The sequence below is a fragment of the Rhinolophus sinicus genome, chromosome 1 (assembly GCF_057876585.1).
Source record: "Rhinolophus sinicus isolate RSI-liver-muscle chromosome 1, RSI-T2T, whole genome shotgun sequence".
Taxonomy (NCBI): domain Eukaryota; kingdom Metazoa; phylum Chordata; class Mammalia; order Chiroptera; family Rhinolophidae; genus Rhinolophus; species Rhinolophus sinicus.
In genome coordinates, this window is record NC_142501.1 from 157689883 (window position 1) to 157707223 (window position 17341).

General features: G+C 35.3%; 1 protein-coding gene across 10 annotated transcripts in view; it reads right to left on the reverse strand.

Moving 5' to 3' along the window:
- Nucleotides 1-689: 689 nt before the first annotated feature.
- ANKRD17 (ankyrin repeat domain 17) overlaps nucleotides 690-17341 on the reverse strand; it is a 152301-nt gene continuing 135649 nt past the window's right edge. For 7 of the 10 annotated variants that reach the window (XM_074324470.2, XM_074324465.2, XM_074324469.2 and 4 more), the window contains 7 exons: nucleotides 16042-16191; nucleotides 13049-14685; nucleotides 10014-10211; nucleotides 3255-3503; nucleotides 2544-2728; nucleotides 1990-2154; nucleotides 1102-1295 (listed from right to left, as the gene is read on the reverse strand). In XM_074324470.2, coding sequence (XP_074180571.1) covers nucleotides 1236-1295; nucleotides 1990-2154; nucleotides 2544-2728; nucleotides 3255-3503; nucleotides 10014-10211; nucleotides 13049-14685; nucleotides 16042-16191 — 2644 coding nt within the window. In that variant the 3' untranslated portion in view covers nucleotides 1102-1235. Of the gene's footprint in view, nucleotides 1296-1989; nucleotides 2155-2543; nucleotides 2729-3254; nucleotides 3504-10013; nucleotides 10212-13048; nucleotides 14686-16041; nucleotides 16192-17341 lie in introns of all 10 variants that reach the window. The other 3 variants (XM_019720875.3, XM_019720898.3, XM_019720882.3) reach the window with 1 other exon arrangement.

Sequence of the window (17341 nt, forward strand, 5' to 3'; positions counted from 1 at the left end):
ATTTTGTAATCTGTGTATTCATGTCTACCATAAACTGTCTTCATGACAAATGCAAAATTTATTTTATTACTTGCCCCAAGTTAGCTGTTGATCCTTTTCACTGATAATATACAAGTGTAGAGAACAAGAAGCCTTTAGAATTGGGGGAGAAAAATACTTTCCACTAAATTACTGAAAATTGGAAATTTTATGTTGACTCTTGATGACTAGAAAGCCAGTGTTAAGAATCAATATTATCCAATATAAAATAGTACACTGAATTGTTTAATAATAAACAGTATATTAAGAGCTTGCATATGCTGACTGGAAACCAGTGGTGGCTTTTAAAATTCTCAGAAAGGCTAACTATTTTATGGTTAGAAGAAACCACAGGTGATGATGTGCTCCATGTCTCTCTAGCAGCCAAAAATCTTTACAAATTATTTCACGATCAGCAAGAGAATTTTACTGGTATTAGTGAGTGGTAAAGGTGAAGAGAGAAGAAAGAGTGAATAGAGAAGTGTGTATTAGTTTTAAAAGTGTGACAAGGTAATAAAAAGACATGGAAAAGCAATAAATGTCTTCTTCTAGCCTTGAGGCAAACGAACTCAAGAGAGAGCAAGATGGGTATTTAAAAAGCCAACGTAGGGAAACATCCACTGATAATGCCCATTGTTTTACTTTGTACTTAAATTACACAGGCAGAAAAGTTATGCTTATTAATAGTTTAATGTATGAAGGAAACATCCAGATTCTGAATATGAAGGTACATATCTCACATTAATTTAAGTCTACATAAAGTAGAGCCTCTATACTGACATATTGAAATTTACTTTCTGCTTAGCCTTTTTCTGTTATGTAAACAATTGTACATTTATTTGCCATTCTAAACCTCCAGGATCAAGTTTACATAATTTTGCTAAATTTCCGTGTTTGCTCAGAAGCAGTTTACAGTACTAAAACCAACCAGCCAAAGAACAGCTTCAACAGAAAGTTATGTCCAAAGGGGAAAAGGGAAAGAAAAAAAAGAAAAATGGTAAGAAAAATGCTAACTAAGGTAAAACGGATGATGATAGGGAATGGGCAGTCACAAATGTTCACAGAAAATAGGTCAGTTAGTAAGTTCTTCTGCAAAAAGCCTACACACTTCGGTCAAGCACATCAGTAGAATGATTTGGGAGCGTAAATTTTGTTTTCGGCCACTTGTGATTTCCTCTGAATGAAAAGGAATTTGCAGGCTAACAAGCTGATCCTCATCAGCCCAGCTGGTTCATATGCACACTGTTCATGTGAGGTGCCCAGGGTCCAGTCCACACCTACAAATAGAACACACATTTGATTAAACACGTATTTAACACATATTTGATTAAAACAAAACTCTGAAAACTAATGAAGTGCTCTTAGTATTTATGGACTAATAGCTAAATCTCATTTAATTTGCAACATACTTGGAAACAATAAGAAAAGCAACGCTAAACCACTTTTGTCTGTTGTTTCCTTGCCTCTTACCCTCAAACAGGATCTATCTTTTTTTTTTTTTAAACCATTACCTCAGTACATAAAGATTGATGACTGTGGAAGGAAAATGAGTCAAAAGTATTAAATATACATCAAAATAAGCTACAATATACAAACATGTTTATGAATTTGAAGTTATAATTATACAATGTTTCGACACTTATTTAGTAAATAACCTCTAGATGGCCCTTTTCACAATACTAGTAAATTCTGATATATAAAATTACATTATAGCACTTTGCAATTTAAAATCTTTTACTTTCCATTTGCTGCCCAATGAAATATACCATGGCTTTCATAATTTTGGCCCTAAACCACTGCCTTTGGTAGCAGCATTTTCTACATCACTCTGCTATATTATGTTAAATTTCCCTCAGTTTCCTCAACTGCCCATATTCACCATGCTCTCTCACTACCATGGTTTACTTGTATCATATCTGGCGTGGCATCTCATAAACACTAAATAAATGTTCACTGAATGTTCAGCCTTACCGTTTGAGGACCATTATTTTCTGTGGAGTTTGAAACCATCTTTATCAGGGAGTTCCAAGAGGGGTCTGCAGCATGAGGGCCATTAAATATGGGTCCTCCAGCACCATCAGGAATAGGTGCCACTGGAGGAATCATTGCATTCCCATACACAGAAAAAGGCATACCCTTAAAAAAGGAGGAAACAAAGATTATACACATTCAACTCACTGCTTACTTTTTCCAATATAATCAATAGCCTTAAAATTGATATTTGAAACTTCTCTCATTTTGGAAAAGTAATCTAGGAAATCTAAAAACTATTTTCCATTATATGATTTCTTCTTGCATTAGATGATGCATAAGCCTACTACATCCAAAATATTTTGTCAAAAAACATTTCTCTACACAACTGAGACAAAATCAGGACTTGTAAATATTTATACTTTAGCCAGATTTGGACCTATAATTGTAGGCCAAGCCCCAGCATCACTTCACAAACACTTAGCCACTTGAAAATGAAATAAAACTAGTAAGAAAAATATTTAGAAAGAATGAAAATGCTTATTTAAAATTACCATTACCCCAACTTTAGGAAAGTCCATGTATCCTGCAGGAACATGCTGATGGAATGTACCAGAAGGAGTTACAATTCCTGTACTCTCTCGCTCCATTGCTTGATGCTGTGAAAACACTCCTGGATCAGACATTGGCCTATGAATCATTGGATTTCCCATTCCAGGGTTACACCAGTCTACTTTGTCTGAGGGAAAAATGAAGACGCAGAAAAAAATAATTGGTGAAATTTAAAATCAGAAAACAACAAAATAAAATATTTTATGTATTTCTACTTAATATTTTCCACATTGACTTGTGCATGCCTTTGAAATCATGACCTACTTTTATATATTTACTGCAGTATTTCCATGTTTGTAAATAGTGATAAAATACCCTAATAAAGTAACCAAAACATTTTATGTTACAAAAGAAAAGAAAAAAAGCTAAGATAAAACCTAAAGAGCCCCAAAGGAAATATCAACATCTCCATAATATGAAACGAAGAAAAGAATATGCTTACATTAGACTATTTTCAAAAGGCAACGATAAATTCAAAGAGAAGTTGCATGGGTGCAATAAATGTTCTGAACTCTCAACTAAAAATGATTAGTCAAAGCAAAGAAATATGAATGCCCATCATTTAAGAATGACTATGGATGTGAAACACTGCTCACAATATTTTGGTTAAATACATAAACTTAATTTCCTATAAGCAGGATAGAGTATCATACCTTGATTGCCACCAATCCCTTCAAAGGACCAGATGCCACTATGCCCTACAGATGTGGACAAGTTACTCCCAATAACAGATGGAGCTGAAGTTCCAGTTTGCCTGATACGTGCAGAACGTTCAGTCCCAATAGGGACTGGAACTTTTCTGTCCTGAGAGACATTGCTGGGCTTTTCTGACCCTAAAGGTACTGCTGATGGGGCAGGAGAAGGTGCACGAACTCCGGAGGACACTGACTGTGCAGGAGAATCTAGAGAAAAGAGAGTCTGAATTAGTACACACGTCATCTATACAGCATGTAATTTTGTAAAACCAAATCTTAAATTCTAAAGACACCTTAAATATGCATTCTGAGGAAGAATGACATATGAAAATAATGCTTAAATAATAAATTATGCATATTAAAATTTGGTTAAAGTTCCATGACTTTGGAGTCATTTTTTAATCTGGCTCCCAATTTTTTCATTTAGTTATGTGATAGAATGTGAAGATGTGAATGCTGCAACTACACATGTAATAAACCATTAAACTAATACTGAAATGAATTAACTCTTGACACTGAGTAAAATATAACAGCAGACCAATGAGAAGACAATGTTTAAATTAAAAAAACAAACAACAAAAAAAGAAAACAGAAAAACAAACAAACAGCAACAACAAAATGAAGGTGGGGAAAATCATGCCTGTATTGGAAATTCCAAAACTGTATTCCTTGAGAATACTTGTCCCTTGATGTGTTATGATGAAAAAATAAAGGGATTCGGATATCTAACAAATCTGGAAAAGCTACTTGAAGGAAAAAAATAAGTTTCTTTAAATTAGGACTTCACAGAACCTTAATATGCTTATAAAATACTGACAGAAGACTATGCCTTATTACCCAACTTTGCTTTATTGTATTTTGTGTGTGTGTGTGTGTGTGTGTGTGGCTGTATTTATCCAAAGGGATTTAGGTAGTTAATAAATTTGCAAAATCAATCTATCTATCAATCAATCAAACGATCAATCTATCTATATCCACACACACACACACACACACACACACAGTGCTTCCATTTACCGAGGTACTTTTCAGGAAATATGGAAGACAAAGAAAAATTCAGTAAATTGTTAGCCTGAATAAGTTTTTAAAAAGATTTCTTTATATAATGGAATTCCAAAAATATGTATACAAGTGGACACTTTGGTCAATGTTGCTTAAGCAGTAGTTCGCTGTAATCAGAAGTGTCTGGACGCTGATGGTAACCACTTTGAACACCTCTTGTAATTGCAGAAGTCAAAAGTGATTCATTTTTTGTTATCGGTATATGTTGAGTTATTACAATTTTAATACAGTTTTCCTTTATTAAAATGTGTATACATTTTTTGGTACCCTCTGCATATTTAGAATCATATGGAACTGGAAAGTGCCATGGAAATCAATTCCATCTTACCAGTGCTTACAGAGGTCTATTTTGGTTAAATTGATAGTACCATCTATCAGTGAGTTGTAGTGACTATTAACTAAAAAGAATGAATGTGAAAATACTTCATAAGTTATAATTTATTATATGGATATTTGTATTATTGGGGAACAAAAAGATGAAACACGGGCTTATTATCTATAAAAGTAAACCAAGAAATCTATTACCCTCTAATGAAAACTTAAAATATATCTCCTGTGGTCGTGGATCCACTAGCTAACTTGACAACATTTAGTTTAACACATCATAAGATAATAAAAAAGCTGTATATATGTCTTTAAAGCAATTATAAATATTTCAAAATTCACCTTATAATTACACTGGTATGAAAGGGAATTCTAGAAAAAGTGGTGGTGGCGGCAGCACAGGTTTTGATTTTTTCCTAACCCTCCCATCAAAACAAAGCCACTAAGTTAGCAAAGCCAAAAACCCATGGATTACATCTATAAAAAAAATAACAGACAAGGTATCCAAATGAAACCAAAGATGTAAGTGAATGGGGACAAATCACCCACAGCTATAACACTCACAGGTATCAGCATTTGTGTGGAAGGAAGCAATTCTCCAGACCTAAGAACAAGAGATAAGAGAACTGCAAAACAGTCAAAGGTACTCAAAGGAAAGCAGGACCGGCCAATATGAGAATAGCAAGTGAAACTGGGAGAGGTCTGCCTACCCATGGGTGATTGGAAGGGATTCACAATAAAGTCTAAAGAAGCTGGAGCAACGTCAGCCACCCTGTGAACTCTCTAAAGTACCTGCTGAAGCTTCTTTCCAGGATAAAGAGCCACAGTGATAAGAAACTTCTAGAACAGATTAAAACTAAGCAGGAAAGGGACAACAGAAGCAAAGAGAAGATCCAGTCAAGAGTAGGGCAGACTAGGTAGGGGTGGGTAAGTGGATCAGAAATGAAGCCAGCAGATTTAATAAAGTACAAGGCCATATTTTTGCACACTTTTCTAAAAAAGGGAATTCTAGAGCCTTTAAGCTAGAAAAGATATTCTGATCCACTTATCCCTTCTATAAGTTCAGGAAACTCATTTCATTTAAAACTGCAAAACAGAATAGAACTGCAGTCGAATTCCATACAAAGCTATTGTATGAACTAAAAGAGATATGGACCCATAACATTGTATAGACAATAAAAGCCTGCCAGAAAGTAAGCTATATCCTAATATTCCAAAAGCACATCAGAAAGAAGAAACTATAACCAGAATTCCAAAGTGAGCTAAAATAAAGAAAAAGGAATGAAAGAACAGCATAATTCAGATTTAGTAAAACTGGAAACAAGATGACAAAACTCAGGAACGTACTAGAAATGAAAGAAGGAAAAAAAATGAAAGAAAAGACTAAATTGAACTACAAGGAACACAGGATATTGTAAACACAAGGGATAAAGTTTTGTTTATTGTTTTTCAAACTACATATTCAAAGAGCACAATTACAAACCTGAGAAAAATCAACTCAGAACAACTAAGACCAAGACACAGTCAGGTGGGAAACAAGGATGGAAGGCAGGAAGAACTGACGGAAGGACAGATGCATGAATCCCACATGCCCCTGGATTACTCCTTGGGAGCCTGCCTTAACCTGTGTCAGATCTAGCTGGTTTCTCTTTCCTTTCCTGTATCCTTCCAAAAACGAAAGCAAAGCAAAGTAATAGCAACCCTCCACATTCTGCTTAAATGAACAGAATAACTAGGCTTGCCTGCTGGCCTGCCCCATTTAAGAGATTTGCCCTCTTCACATATTCTGCCACCTCACTAGTCATAGTTTTTAATCACATGACTGTTTTCTGCTTCTTCCCTGCAGGCTTACTAGCTTAACAACAACCCTCTGAGTGAAGAATGATCCATTTCCGGCTAGCCAGCAATCTAGGATTGACATGGCCTCACTTGAACATGAGTTGAGCCAATCATATTCCTCACTGAGGAAGGTGCAATTGATAAACAAAGACAAACTGGTCTAATTAACTATGAATTGAATCTTTGAGGACCATATACAAGATGAGATTATGAAAAAGCCTAGGTGTAAATAAACAAGAGACTCATAAGAAACAGAACATGAGTGAGACCATAAATCCTCAAAGATAGATGAAGAGCATAGCTGTCCCAAATCCTGAGGGTTCTGAAGATGTCCCTGCAGAGTCTTAAAGTAAACACTATTTTCCTTGAGATTCCTTGGGTGAGTCTGTATTCCTTACCATGAAAAAGAGCCTATTATAATTTCTTTTCTCATCTCTAATTATTATAATTTCTTTAATTAGAAAAAAAATTCAATTCAGAGCCATGTTATTTTAAAATATGCCAGCTTATATACTGGGGGGAAAAACAGGTTTTAGAAATTTTGTGGGACCTTCTACAATTTGGGGAACTTACAAAAAAAGAAGACTAAATTACAAATAAAAAATTAGGTACATGTCCTTGGTAGAGCCCCTCGAAAATGAGACACTGAAACTTAAGCTTCACTGGCTTCATGGTAAATCCACTTCAGTTTTGAAATGACAACAGGTCCCGAATTCAAACTGAAAGAGCAATGTGACTTACAAATCAAACAAGTGATCGTGCAGGAAAATTACACGGTATTTCTTCATGTTTCACTTCAGTTTACTAAACTACAGTAGATCATGAGATGAATGTGGTTGGTTATAACTAGCATTAAAACAATGTTTAAGGTTAAGGAAAACAGAATAGAAAATACCGGTGTGTAAAATACATTGTATGGATTACGTATTATTTTGTAAATACATTATTTCAACTATACACACACACGGACATGTGTAATGAATGTAAAACTAGCTTTCTCCTTTCAAAATTCTAAAGCTTTTTCATTGCTTTTTGATTTGACAACATTTTTATAAGATTGACTGTCAAAATGGCCCATTCACTAAATTTGCCAAGGACTGAAACTCAGATCAGAGCGAGTGATCAGCAATCAGTGCACGGACTGGTTGGCTGTTGGCAGGATGGACTTAGCAGTTTGGGTCAAGGCCTCAGGTGATCTCTGCCCACCTTGTATGCACAAAGTTCTCAGCACTAATTTGTTGCTCTGGGACTTCAAAAAAAGGTTCTTTGCTTTATTTTTATTTTTTAAGGAAGAAAGCAGTGTTCCCCACATCCCAACTTAATTTTCCAGGGTCCTAATATCATGTCCTACTCCTAACAGAGGAGGAGAAAGAAGGAGCGGAATATGGAAAAATGTGATAGAACCTGTTCAAGTACATAAAACCAGATAAATATATTGTGCAGTTAGTTCTACAACATAATACAAAATGACAACTTTTTAAGAAAAATATCTAAATAAATACTAAAACAAAATTTTAAAAGACTACTATAAACAACCCAAAATACCAAATTACATCCATGTGAACAGACTATTGAGAGAAGAGTTGGAAGTAAGACAAAACAAACTAAATGGTCATTAAAAAGCAACAATATTTAGATTTAAATTAGGCAAGGAAGATGCAAACTAGTTAAAAATTCAGTATTAGAGGTGAAAGTCTGAGTCAATCACTCTAATAGTTGCAAAATGACAACTCTGTTATTCCTTGTACATTTATGAGCTGTCACTATACTGTAAGGAAGACTGTTCCCCTCTGCGTTTTAAGATTTTATTTATAATCACATTGGACTCATGGATTCTTGCTTTATCCAGTGAGCTGCCAGTATTCATTTTGGTGGTCAAATTGTCCTGGATTTGGCCAATGGGAGCCTCTTCAAGCTACCTCCTCTGTCCTGACATGTCCCCATCATTCTGAGTACTTAAATTACTTTCTGACACTGTAAGACTTTGCAGGCTCCCCTTACACTTCTTCTGTCCTAGCTCTTAAGTCAGCTGTTTCTCCTAGAAGCTCTAGCTTCTTTTAGTGGACAAAAATATTTAACAGAAAGATCTGAACAATGGATGTGCTCACTGCTACCAAAGAGTCATTGCTGCTAGGCTCTTTCAGTAGACAGAGCTGGGGGGGTGGGGGCGGGTAGACAGTAATTTTATATGATTCCATCCAATAGATATGTAATTGAAAAGTTGTAAGTTCACATTGATTGATTCTCTCTTTAATTCCAATCCAGTTCCATATGTTTTTCCTTGTCTCACCCCATTCCATATTTCTGTCTTCTCACAGCGAGAACCCTATATTATAACATCATCAAAATTTTATTTATTCATTTGCTCAATCCCATAGTATATTCCACATAGTTTTAGAATTGTTTATCAATAATACGTATTACTAAAAAAACAAATGTCCTAAGTAGAACTGAAGATTTATATGAAGTCTATTTGTATTTTGACTGAAAGTTACATTATTTTCTTATATTGGTACATTATTTTCACACTTCTTACAACATTTCTGGCATATTTCTATCATAATCACTGAATTATTTCTTAAACCGTTTCTTCTCATTTAAGGATATCTGTGCAATGATAATTAATATTCTTTCTATGTGAAGGTCCTCATTATTTGACAAACACAAGAAAAACTATACAACATGTAAATTCACTATAGGGAACAACTTACTTCAAGCTTTAACTGACAATATACTTTGATATGCATCTCTCAAATATTTTTTTTCCCCACTCTTTTATTCAGTTAATTGGGCTCTATTACCTGGGTTCTAGCACTGTTAGAAGACTTTCATAGTTTAAAAATGAATTATTATAATTTCCTTAAGGAGAAAGTAATTTGATGTCTTTCTCCCCACACACAAAAAATTGAAAAAACACAAACATAAAAACCCAATAACTTTATACTACAGAATTCTCTTAATGTGAGTCAAATTCCCTGTTTATGACTGATCTTCCTTAGTGAAAAATCTAATCAGTGCCTCCAAAGTCCGATTACAGCTAAAAACGCCATCTGATAATGTGAAACAATTGTGCTGTTTATGTAGTAAATGAGAGTCAAAGGTGGACAAAAAGCACGTAATACTTTACACTTTGTTAAAAATCTTTCTCCTTGGTAGTTGTATTCTCAAATAAAACGAAAAGTCAATATAACTCAATAGGCAGTACATTATTAATTTTTTTCTCAAAAAAATGATCCCTCTTAGAAATAAACGTCAATAAAATATTCCAGGTTTGATATAACTGAGGTTGATTTCAGTAATTTAAAAACCTGGAAATGTTATTGAAATTATTCCTGGTTTCACAGACTGCCATGAATACAAATACAATTTTATAGTATTAAAATTATAAGATTTGAAAGTTAAAAATTCTAAGCTTTGAAAAACTTAAATCTTTTTTATTTTAAGGGAACACATGCAAACTCTTCTTATGGAATCACAGTGCATATCACTCACCACTTGATGCTGATGAACATGGGGTCAACAAACTAAGTGGGGAAAAATGTTGTCTGTTAAAGTTCGCAGCGGCAGGTGCTCCTCCAAGGGGGGCCCCAGGTCCATACATCTGACCTCCTGAAAGGTTTGAGGCAAAGTTTCCCAAATGTGTAGAAGAAGGTGTTACAGAACCATATGGCGAGTCCATATTGACAATACCTGTAATGCAGAAGATAGTCATGATTTATTAACAGTTACCCCACCCCTAGGAGAAACAATTGGAAAAACTTAAAATTCCAAGAAGTCCTGACTATATCCAAAACGATTTCAGATTAAAAAAGTCTCCTTGCTTACTTCTTCCAGCCCACTGACTCATCATTTCCACCTTTATTCTATAGATAATTATTATCAAGGAAACTATAACTTTAATATTTAGTATTTTATTAAGTATTATAGAATATATGTAGATTTTATGTCAATATTGGAATTTAAATAGGTTTAATGGTCAAGGAGTTGTATAAAAATTTTATCTTTAAAAAACTTAGAGGGGAGAGAAGGGTAAGCGCAGATTTTTAAAAGACTGAAAATACTCTGCATGATACTATAATGGTGGATACATTACCACTGTACATTTGTTCAAACCCACAGAATGTACAAGAGTGAACCCTAATGTAAACCATGGACTTTGATAAGGGTGTGTTATGTAGGTTCATCAATTGTAACAATGTACCCCGCTGATGGGGGATATTTATGGGGGAGGCTACACCCATGTGGGGACAGGGGCATATGTACTTTTCTCTCAATTTTGCTGTGAGCCCAAAAGTGCTATAAAAATTAATAAAGTCATAAAAAGAAAACTATAGGGAAAAAAGAAAAGGCTGTAGCTCTACGTCTACACAGGAGAGATCTGATGATCATAACTAATGGCCGTCCTTTCCATGGCCAGCAGTGGGACAATCTGTCACTGAGAGCCTCGCGATGCAATGCAGTGTGACGTGCAGAACATCACCTATCTGATGTTCCTGCCAGAAATGTCTGACCTGAATGTAATCATGGATTGAAGAAACAGATGAATCTGAAATGTGGGCCATTCTTCAGGACAACTAGACTATTCAAAGGATTCAATTTCAAGAAGAAGCAAGGTTATAAGATGTTTTAGACTGGGGGAGACCAAAGAGACATAACAGCCAATAGTAATGTGTGAACCTTGATTTGATCTTGGATCAAAAAAAAAAGAAAGAAAATGAAAAAAGAAACACATAGGCATAAAGGGTATATTTGGGATGATGGTACTGTAAATTGGATGCTATTACTGAATTAATGTTAATTTTCTAGGTTGTAGTAATATAGTAGTGTAGCTGAGAAGGCAAACATGCCTGTTTGGACCTGAATCTAGTAAATTCTCTTCCGATGGACTCTCAAGTTAAACTTCCATATAATTTTGGCTCTCATCAACTATATACACCCCAAAACCTCACCTCCCTTATAGAGCTGGTCCTTTTCCTATATCTTTCCACAAAATAAGAGTTTATTTCTTTTTTTCTCTAAATCTTAATTTTGGTCTTTCTCAACACATTACCTAGATTTCACATTTTTTGAAAAGTGAAGTATTATTATTGAACTCCAACTATTATAAAAATCACATATAAAAGCATTTCTAATGCATTAGTATATGATGGGCTTTTACAACCAAATTATAGTTTCTATTGTTTTGGTACAGAGAAATTGTTTTTTAAAGTACACATAAATACTTCAATCAACCCCAAGCAAAGAGATATTTACTGTTCATTTCATTGAAATGTAATGTAATGTAAATATAACAAAGAAATATTTACTGTTCATTTACATGTTCATTACACTGTAGTTACATGTTATAGAAATAGGTAAAAATAACTTTCAGTTCCCATTAAACTTAGAAATTTTTTGTCGGAGAATGTCACATCTTTAATAACACAGATCAAGTTGGGAGATGAAAGCAGGGGTAGAGGGAAATGGAGGAAGGTGGTCAAAAGGTACAAATTTCCAGTATAGGATAAGTAAGTACGAGGGATGTAATGTATAACGTGATGACTATAGTTAATATTGCTTTAAAATATATAGAGGGTGCCAAAAACATGTATATACATTATAAGAAAGGAAAAAACTATTAAAATTGTAATACTTAATATATACCAATAACCAAATATGAATACAAGTCACGTTTGATTTCTGCAATTATAAGAGGTGCTCAAAGTGGTTACCATCAGCGTCCAGACTCTTCTGATTATGGCGAACTACTGCTTGAGCGTCTCTTAAAATGTGTAGACATTTTTTTGGCACACCCGCTATATGAAAGTTATCAAGAGAGAGTAAATCCTAAGAGTTCTCATCACAAGGAAAAATACATTTTTTCTTTTTGTGTCGTTTTTCTTTTTATCGTATCGATATGAAATGATGTATGCTAACTAAACTTACTGCAGTAATCAACTCGCAATATATTTAAGTGAAACCATTATGCTGTATGTTTTAAACTTACACAGTGATGTATGTCAATTACACCTCAATAAAACTGGAAAAAATTAATATAAAAACAAATATGGCCAGTTTGACTAAGATAAATCTTTAATTTTATTTCATTTTAATTTAAATAGCACATATGGTTAGTGGCTACCTATCAAACAATGTAACTGTATATTTTTCTCATTATTTTACAAACAAAAAAGGCAATCAGAAATGAAATCAAATTTTAGATCTTTGTCAATTATATTCTATTTGAAATAAAAGCAAAATTTTGATGGTGTTACCTTATTAAATTAAAACACAAGTTTTTTGAGAGAGAAAAATATACCAGATAAAGAAATTTATTTATGGGAAATTCAAGATAAAATCCACTGTAGCTTTAAAAAATATAACACCATACTAAACATAGCTAATAGAACAGCATTTGAGTTAACTAAATACAACAATCTCAGTCCATCTAGCCCAGTCATAGAGTAAAAATATTAGAAAATGACCAAGAGTTTTCACATCCCTTGTGAAAACAAGCAGCTGCAGAATGTCAGAAAATACAAACTTACCTGAGGGGCTTGGAGCAGGTCTCTGTAAAGGTGGTCTAAAACCTGGAGCTTTGGAAGTATCCGACTGATGTAAAGGATCTGAATTTGGCAAATATGAGGATTTTCCTGATAGCATAGATTCTGGTGTTGACTGAGATGAAACAACAGATCCTCCCCAGAAGGCATGAGCAGAAGTAGGGCTGTTTTCAAACAATGTGCTAAAGGGCCCAAATGGTAAGGGCGCAGTGAAATTGGGAGCAATAGGCTTATTTGCTGGATGTACTGAATTTTGACAAGCACTTTGTGTACTTAAGGTCGAAGGTAGCTGGACAGAAGAGGGAACACTGTGAGGTCTTTTAATGTGATTGACACTGAGGACTGCAACAGATGAAGTCTGCACTGGAGCTGGATTCTTGTGAGGGGCAGCTGTGCCATGAGAGGGTGGTCTAATAGCAGGGGTTTCCATTTTAGGAGCAGGCTGAGAGCATCCCATTTGTGTCTGAGGCATAGGGTAAGTCACTGGGGCAGTAGAAGGCACTGCCACTGGAGCAGAACTTGTTGTTGCTAAAGGAGTAACAGTCATCCTCACTTCCGGGGGAGGAACCTGAGACTGCTGAAGAGGTGGTCTTGGCTCCTGAGAAACAGATCCCGGAGGTTGTTGCTGAGTAGAATGAACTGATGAACTCCCAGAAGAACTGCTGCTGTTCGAAGGTCTACTATTTGCTGTTTCTACTACTGGTGGACTACCTGCTTCCTGCTCAGAGGAAGATGCCCCTTTGTTTGGAGATGCTGTTCCACAATCCAAAGGGCTGTTTCTAGAAACCCCTCCTGGCTGGGCTGGTGGTGATGGGGAAGATGGGGATGATACTGAGTAGTGTTCTTTGGCAGTAGGCATAGGGTATGTGGCATTTGTGGGTGCAGTGCTGTTGTTGCTTGCTGTGGTTGTGACTGTTGTGGTGGTGGCATTAGATGTCTTCACAACCGTGACAAAAAGCTGCCTTCTGACGGAAGGTGAACTTGGACTGCCATTTGTAGATGTACCAGGCACCGTTGAAGCTGATGAACTGGTTGTAGTTGTTGGACTTGAAGTTAAAGAACCTGCTGAATTCACCTGAGAACCACTGCTATTCTGATTGCTATGGCGAGGCACCATGTGAGGCTTAGGCGAGTTAGTAGCTCTGGCAGGGCTCAAAGGCCTGACAGGAAAAGGACCCCAAGTGGATTGAGCTGGTGGAAAAGTACCTCCAAAGTGGGTCATGGGCAACCTTGGTGGACGGATCTGCTGGAAAGTCTGAGCAGCAAGCAAAGCATGTGCAAACTGTGGAGGAGGATATGCTAATGGAAGAGAAACTGGAAAACCAGGCCTCACGTTATTCACTGGGTTCTTTATGGTTTTGTGAGTAGATGCAGAAGAAATTGCAGGCACAGTGAGTGCTGTGGCAGTTTGAGATGTTGATGACAGAGCTACAGTCGTCATTTTAATTCCCATTAAGGAACTGTTAGCAGCAGTGGTGGTAGGTGCTGATGACCCTATTTTGGAATTTGCTGAGGAGCTTTTCAAACGATTCTTTGGAATAAGTTCATCAATTTCTTTGTCTGGATCCTTGATCAGAGCATTGATCAACTGAGTTGCTTGTCTTGTTGATTCAGTGCCACCCCTGTAAGTTGACAAAAACAATTAAGTCCAATTTCCCCTACTTTTTAATATGTAAAGCCTAAATTCATTCATGTGTGTGTGTCGTATACACACACACACAGAGAGCAATAACCAAAGTTAAGCAGCAATTTTCTGACTACTCCCGAAGCATTCTGCAAACAAAGCCACAAACTGTCCTGACATGCCACTCTTTTCACAAAGGAATAGTAAATGATTTATTTTCTAAAAACTCATTTCACTATTGTTTTCTTAGACTACAAAATCATTTTCCTACTGCAAAATACATTTCAGTTATTAAAAAAACCACTTAAAAGCCCACTGAATCCATAATGCTACTATAAAGTTAAACAACTGATCAATACTAATAGCAATCAATATAAGTAAACAAGGAAAATAATACAACTGAGTAAGAAAATAGTTTTTATTTTAAATACTGCTACCTAAGATGAGCCCATGTATGACATATTTATAATGGTTTCTCTATTAGTAGAATGATTACTATGACTCCTCAGGAATGATGTCTCAAAATGAGAGAGGAATCCTGATAATGCCAACAATGGCCATAAGGTCAAACTCTAGTGTTGGATCTTCAGGAAAATATTTGATTGCTAGGAAAGCCTTATGGAAACCCTAAGGGGGAAATTACTTGTAAAGGGTATCTGCTTCCCTCTTCTCTAGATAAGGCAGGCTGTGACTACAAACCTATCCAGGAGAGGAAAAAACAAGATAGGAGAAAAAGGTAAGTACAAAACAGTGATGGCTGACTGCTCCTTCCTTGTGAGGCAGGCTATGTAACTATCAGCCCTCCTATTTCTTCGAAGGGGCGCCTGTCTTACAACCAAGTTTGTAATTTCTTAGAATATCGTCTTTAAGGGTATTCAGGCACAGATGTATTCAATTCAAGGCAAATACTCACTTCAGGTTTAACTCTTTTGCTGAGCTCATATTCAAAGGATAACAATCTCAGATAACAAAGCTCAAATGTTCACTTAAGAGAAAAATGGAAACCTACTACTTACAATGTGTTCAAGACCCATTCCTTCTTGAAAAGTCTAAGAATTAATTTTTAATAATGTCATATGAACAGTTTATGTAAGGAAAAGATAATCTAAACCTTTGCCACATACACACACACACACACACACACACACACAATTCCTTTAAAGCCCTTTGAAATACTTCACAAGAGCATATGAATTAGAGAGAGAAAAGATTGTAAAGGTTATCTTTTGAAATTTCCATTTTAAAAAAGTATACTATTAAATACGAAGTTCCACTGAAAACTCAAATGCTTATATTCCTTAAGCTGTAGCGCAATAAAACACAAAGGAAGAAAACATAAAAGACAAAGTTTTGCCTTATTGTTATTATCCGGTCTCCTGTCTTGTCTTTCTGCTTATCAATATCTATGTGTGCACCAGTGAACTCCCGAATAGCATTAATATTACAGCCTCCTCTTCCAATCACTCTGGATATCACGGTTGATGGAACGGATACTTTCTTTGACCTGTTTAAAAGTTGCAAAGATAAATTAAGATAAATCATTAGTCTCAGTGGTTGTGATTAAAATAACTGGAAAGTATTACTAAAATATGTTTCTGTAAATACAGAATAAATTATTGTTGAATAAGCCTGTTCTATCCATTCTCACTCTAGGTGATAAAAGACAACTGGGTATGACGGGGGGGGGGGGGGGGAAGAGAAAGCTTTACCATAGCTTCTCATCTCATTGTCAAAGACTTTTTCTTTTTACTTTCATTCTTCATTAATATCTGTAAAGTACATACTATGTAGACAAGCACTGTGCTAAAGCAAATATTAATGGCAAATAAGACAGACTTGGGTTCCTGCCCATATACGAGTATACTGACAATGTAGACACCAAGTTAGAAAATTCCAACACCATGCCATGAGTGTGTTAATACGATATCATAAATACACAGTGGTTGGAGCATCTAATCTTTCCCAAAGAGTCAAGAATGGCTTATTGTGGGCACATTTGGGTGATTGATTCACATTCTCCTTTTCATTCTCTAATACATAACTGAAAGGATGATATTAAAAATTTATTGTTTCCCTGCATTCTTCTAGAGGCATTAAAAAGATTAGCCACAATTACAGAAACTCAGTAAAAGGATGTCCAGTAGTGTGAGAAAAGAGAAAAGCCCACTGAAATTTCAAAAAAAACAAAAAACAAAAGCCATCTAACACTTGCAAAATTATATTACAAATTTAAACAATTCAGAATCAGGAAAGGTAGATACAAATTTCTGACAAGTCTAAATTAAAGAATACTTCTAAAAAAATGCAGTATAACTCTCAATAAAGAGAATGAGCCAATATGCTTTAATGAACAAGTAAATTATTTAGGATGATTAAGTATTAAATTAAAATGTTATATTTTTAAAAAGGTAAGGTATGATCCTTGCCCTTTCATGTACATCATTAAGTTACTTGATAACTCCTTCCTTAAAGGGAATGAGTCAGTGATCATTATTTTCAAATTAGTTAAGAATTTCTTTGTATACCACAGCATGAAATGCATGTAGAAAACTGAATTACCTTACTTTTGTATAGAGTACTCTGACTTGTGATTTGAATAGTGCGTGTATGTGAGTAAGTTAGTGTGTATGTGTGAGACAAAGACAGAGACAGAG